This window comes from Drosophila rhopaloa, unplaced genomic scaffold (assembly GCF_018152115.1).
Source record: "Drosophila rhopaloa isolate 14029-0021.01 unplaced genomic scaffold, ASM1815211v1 contig_3, whole genome shotgun sequence".
In the NCBI taxonomy this organism is placed as follows: Eukaryota; Metazoa; Arthropoda; class Insecta; order Diptera; family Drosophilidae; genus Drosophila; species Drosophila rhopaloa.
This window is the reverse complement of record NW_025335123.1, coordinates 20,314,135-20,316,204: the sequence shown is the minus strand read 5'-3', so window position 1 is coordinate 20,316,204 and position 2,070 is coordinate 20,314,135. Positions and strand designations below refer to the sequence as shown.

At 43.6% G+C, this 2,070-nt stretch overlaps 1 protein-coding gene across 1 annotated transcript; it reads left to right on the top strand.

The window, feature by feature from the left end:
* Positions 1-217: 217 nt before the first annotated feature.
* LOC108046094 (proteasome subunit beta type-7) lies at positions 218-1,841 on the top strand. Its single transcript, XM_017125652.2, has 3 exons — positions 218-380; positions 442-621; positions 1,063-1,841. The coding sequence occupies exons 1-3, from the start codon at positions 286-288 to the stop codon at positions 1,757-1,759; spliced, it is 972 nt and encodes a 323-aa protein (XP_016981141.1). The 5' UTR covers positions 218-285; the 3' UTR covers positions 1,760-1,841.
* The last annotated feature ends 229 nt before the right edge of the window (positions 1,842-2,070 follow it).

The following is a 2,070-nucleotide window of genomic DNA, read 5'->3' as shown; positions in this document are numbered from 1 at the left end:
ATTAACAATTCTCATCTGTAATAAATAATACACAACTTAATCTTTAATGGCAAAAATAGCTTTTCAATAAATACAGATCTGTAAGATAAAGTCACTGTTTTTCCCAATCAAAATATGAATGCAGCTTAAACATAATGCACACTTAAAAGTACTTTCTGATTTGTTTAAATTTTCGTAGATTTTCCTGTCTAGTCAACAACATTTTCTCTCATTTCATTCGGTGTGACATTTTTCCAGTGACAAAACTTAGCGATTTTCAGTATTACATTTACATATATTTAAGCCATGCTTTTCCCATTTTCGGCTCCAAAAGCGTCCCAAGGCAAGTCGGCGGATATTCATGGAATACGCTGCGGATTTAATTTCGTCAATTGCAGGCGGTAAGTTTTGCCTATCTATAATATTTATGTATAGTCCCAAAACTGAACACTTTCATTTCAGAAATGCCGAACTATTGGCCCTTGGATATGAGCCACCGAAAGCGATTCGCACAGGCACCTCCATCGTGGGCATAATCTATCAGGATGGCGTTATCCTGGGTGCCGACACACGAGCCACCGAAGGACCCATTGTCTCGGACAAGAACTGCTCGAAAATCCATCACCTTCAGGGTCACATATAGTGAGTTATTTTAAACAAATGCAAATAGTTATAATTTTTAAACAAATAGAAGAGCTTTGCATCTGCATAAAGTTACCCATTGTAATGCCACTTATTTAGCTTAGTTCTCTATTACTCTTTACTTTATTAGCATTACAACTTTGGTATTTAGTTCATAATAGATAGTTTGTTCGATTTCCTTACTATAGCTTACTTTCATAACTAAACCAATTTCTAAAAGTTTATGGTTTTATCTTCTATTGATCTGCATTACAGTTTTTGTTTCTGCTGAAAAAGTTTTTAGTGATGTAATTTCCTTTAAAACTTAAAAAAAAATGTAATCAAAATATAAAATCTACTATTGGTTTAAATATATCTACTGATCGGACTGTTTGTAGAAAATGTATGAATTGAATATGACCAGCCACAGAATTCTAAATACATCCCTTTATCCCGCCCCAGTTGCTGTGGAGCTGGCACCGCTGCCGACACGGAGATGATGACCCTGATGACCTCCGCGGAGCTGGACCTGCACCAGTTGAACACGGGGAGGCAGGTGCCGGTGGTCTGTGCCAGCATGCTGCTCCGCAGGACCTTGTTCCGCTACCAGGGCCACATTGGGGCCGCCCTGGTGATGGGCGGCGTGGACAGGACGGGTCCCCAGATCTACTGCATCTATCCGTGCGGATCCAACGACAAGATTCCGTACGCGGCCATGGGCTCCGGCACCCTGGCCGCGATGTCTGTTTTGGAGCACAGCTGGAGGCCCGATTTGAATCGGGAGCAGGGCAAGCAGCTGGTGAGGGAAGCCATCTCGGCGGGGGTGTTCAACGACTTGGGCTCCGGATCGAATATCGATCTCTGTGTGATCACCAAGAAGGGGGCGGAGTACTTGAGGACGGACACGATTGCCAGCGAGAAGGGTGAGAGGCTGGGCAAATATGGCATAAAGCCCAACTCCACGCTGGTGACCTCGACGTCCGTGCTGAGTCTCCTGGTGACCGATGAGCGCACCTACGGCGTGGGTCTGTTTCCCTCACAATCCACGGTGGACGATCAACAGCTGGAGACTGGTGGCGGGCAGGATTCCAAGGGGGTGGAGAAGGAGAAGGAGGAGGAGGAGAGCCTGTCCGGAGGATCCCAGAAAAAATCTCCATAGACCTTTCACATTCATTTGAATTCTAGTAAATTAACCGTTAACAAGCCACTTGACTCCACATAAATGTAAATGCATTTGCAAAGCGCAGGGATTCCTCTTGAATTCTTTCATCATGTTGTTGGTCCTGCGGGAATGATGCCAGGAGCATCAAACATTTTCCCAAAGGGGAACAGAATGTGCGGGGAGGAGGCACTGGGAATGCCTACTAGCACACCGGAAAAAGTATTACGATTTAATGCTTTAACTTTTATCTTAATATATAGTGAAAATACTTGTTACTTTATTTGTGAAGGCCATCGATAATTAAAATA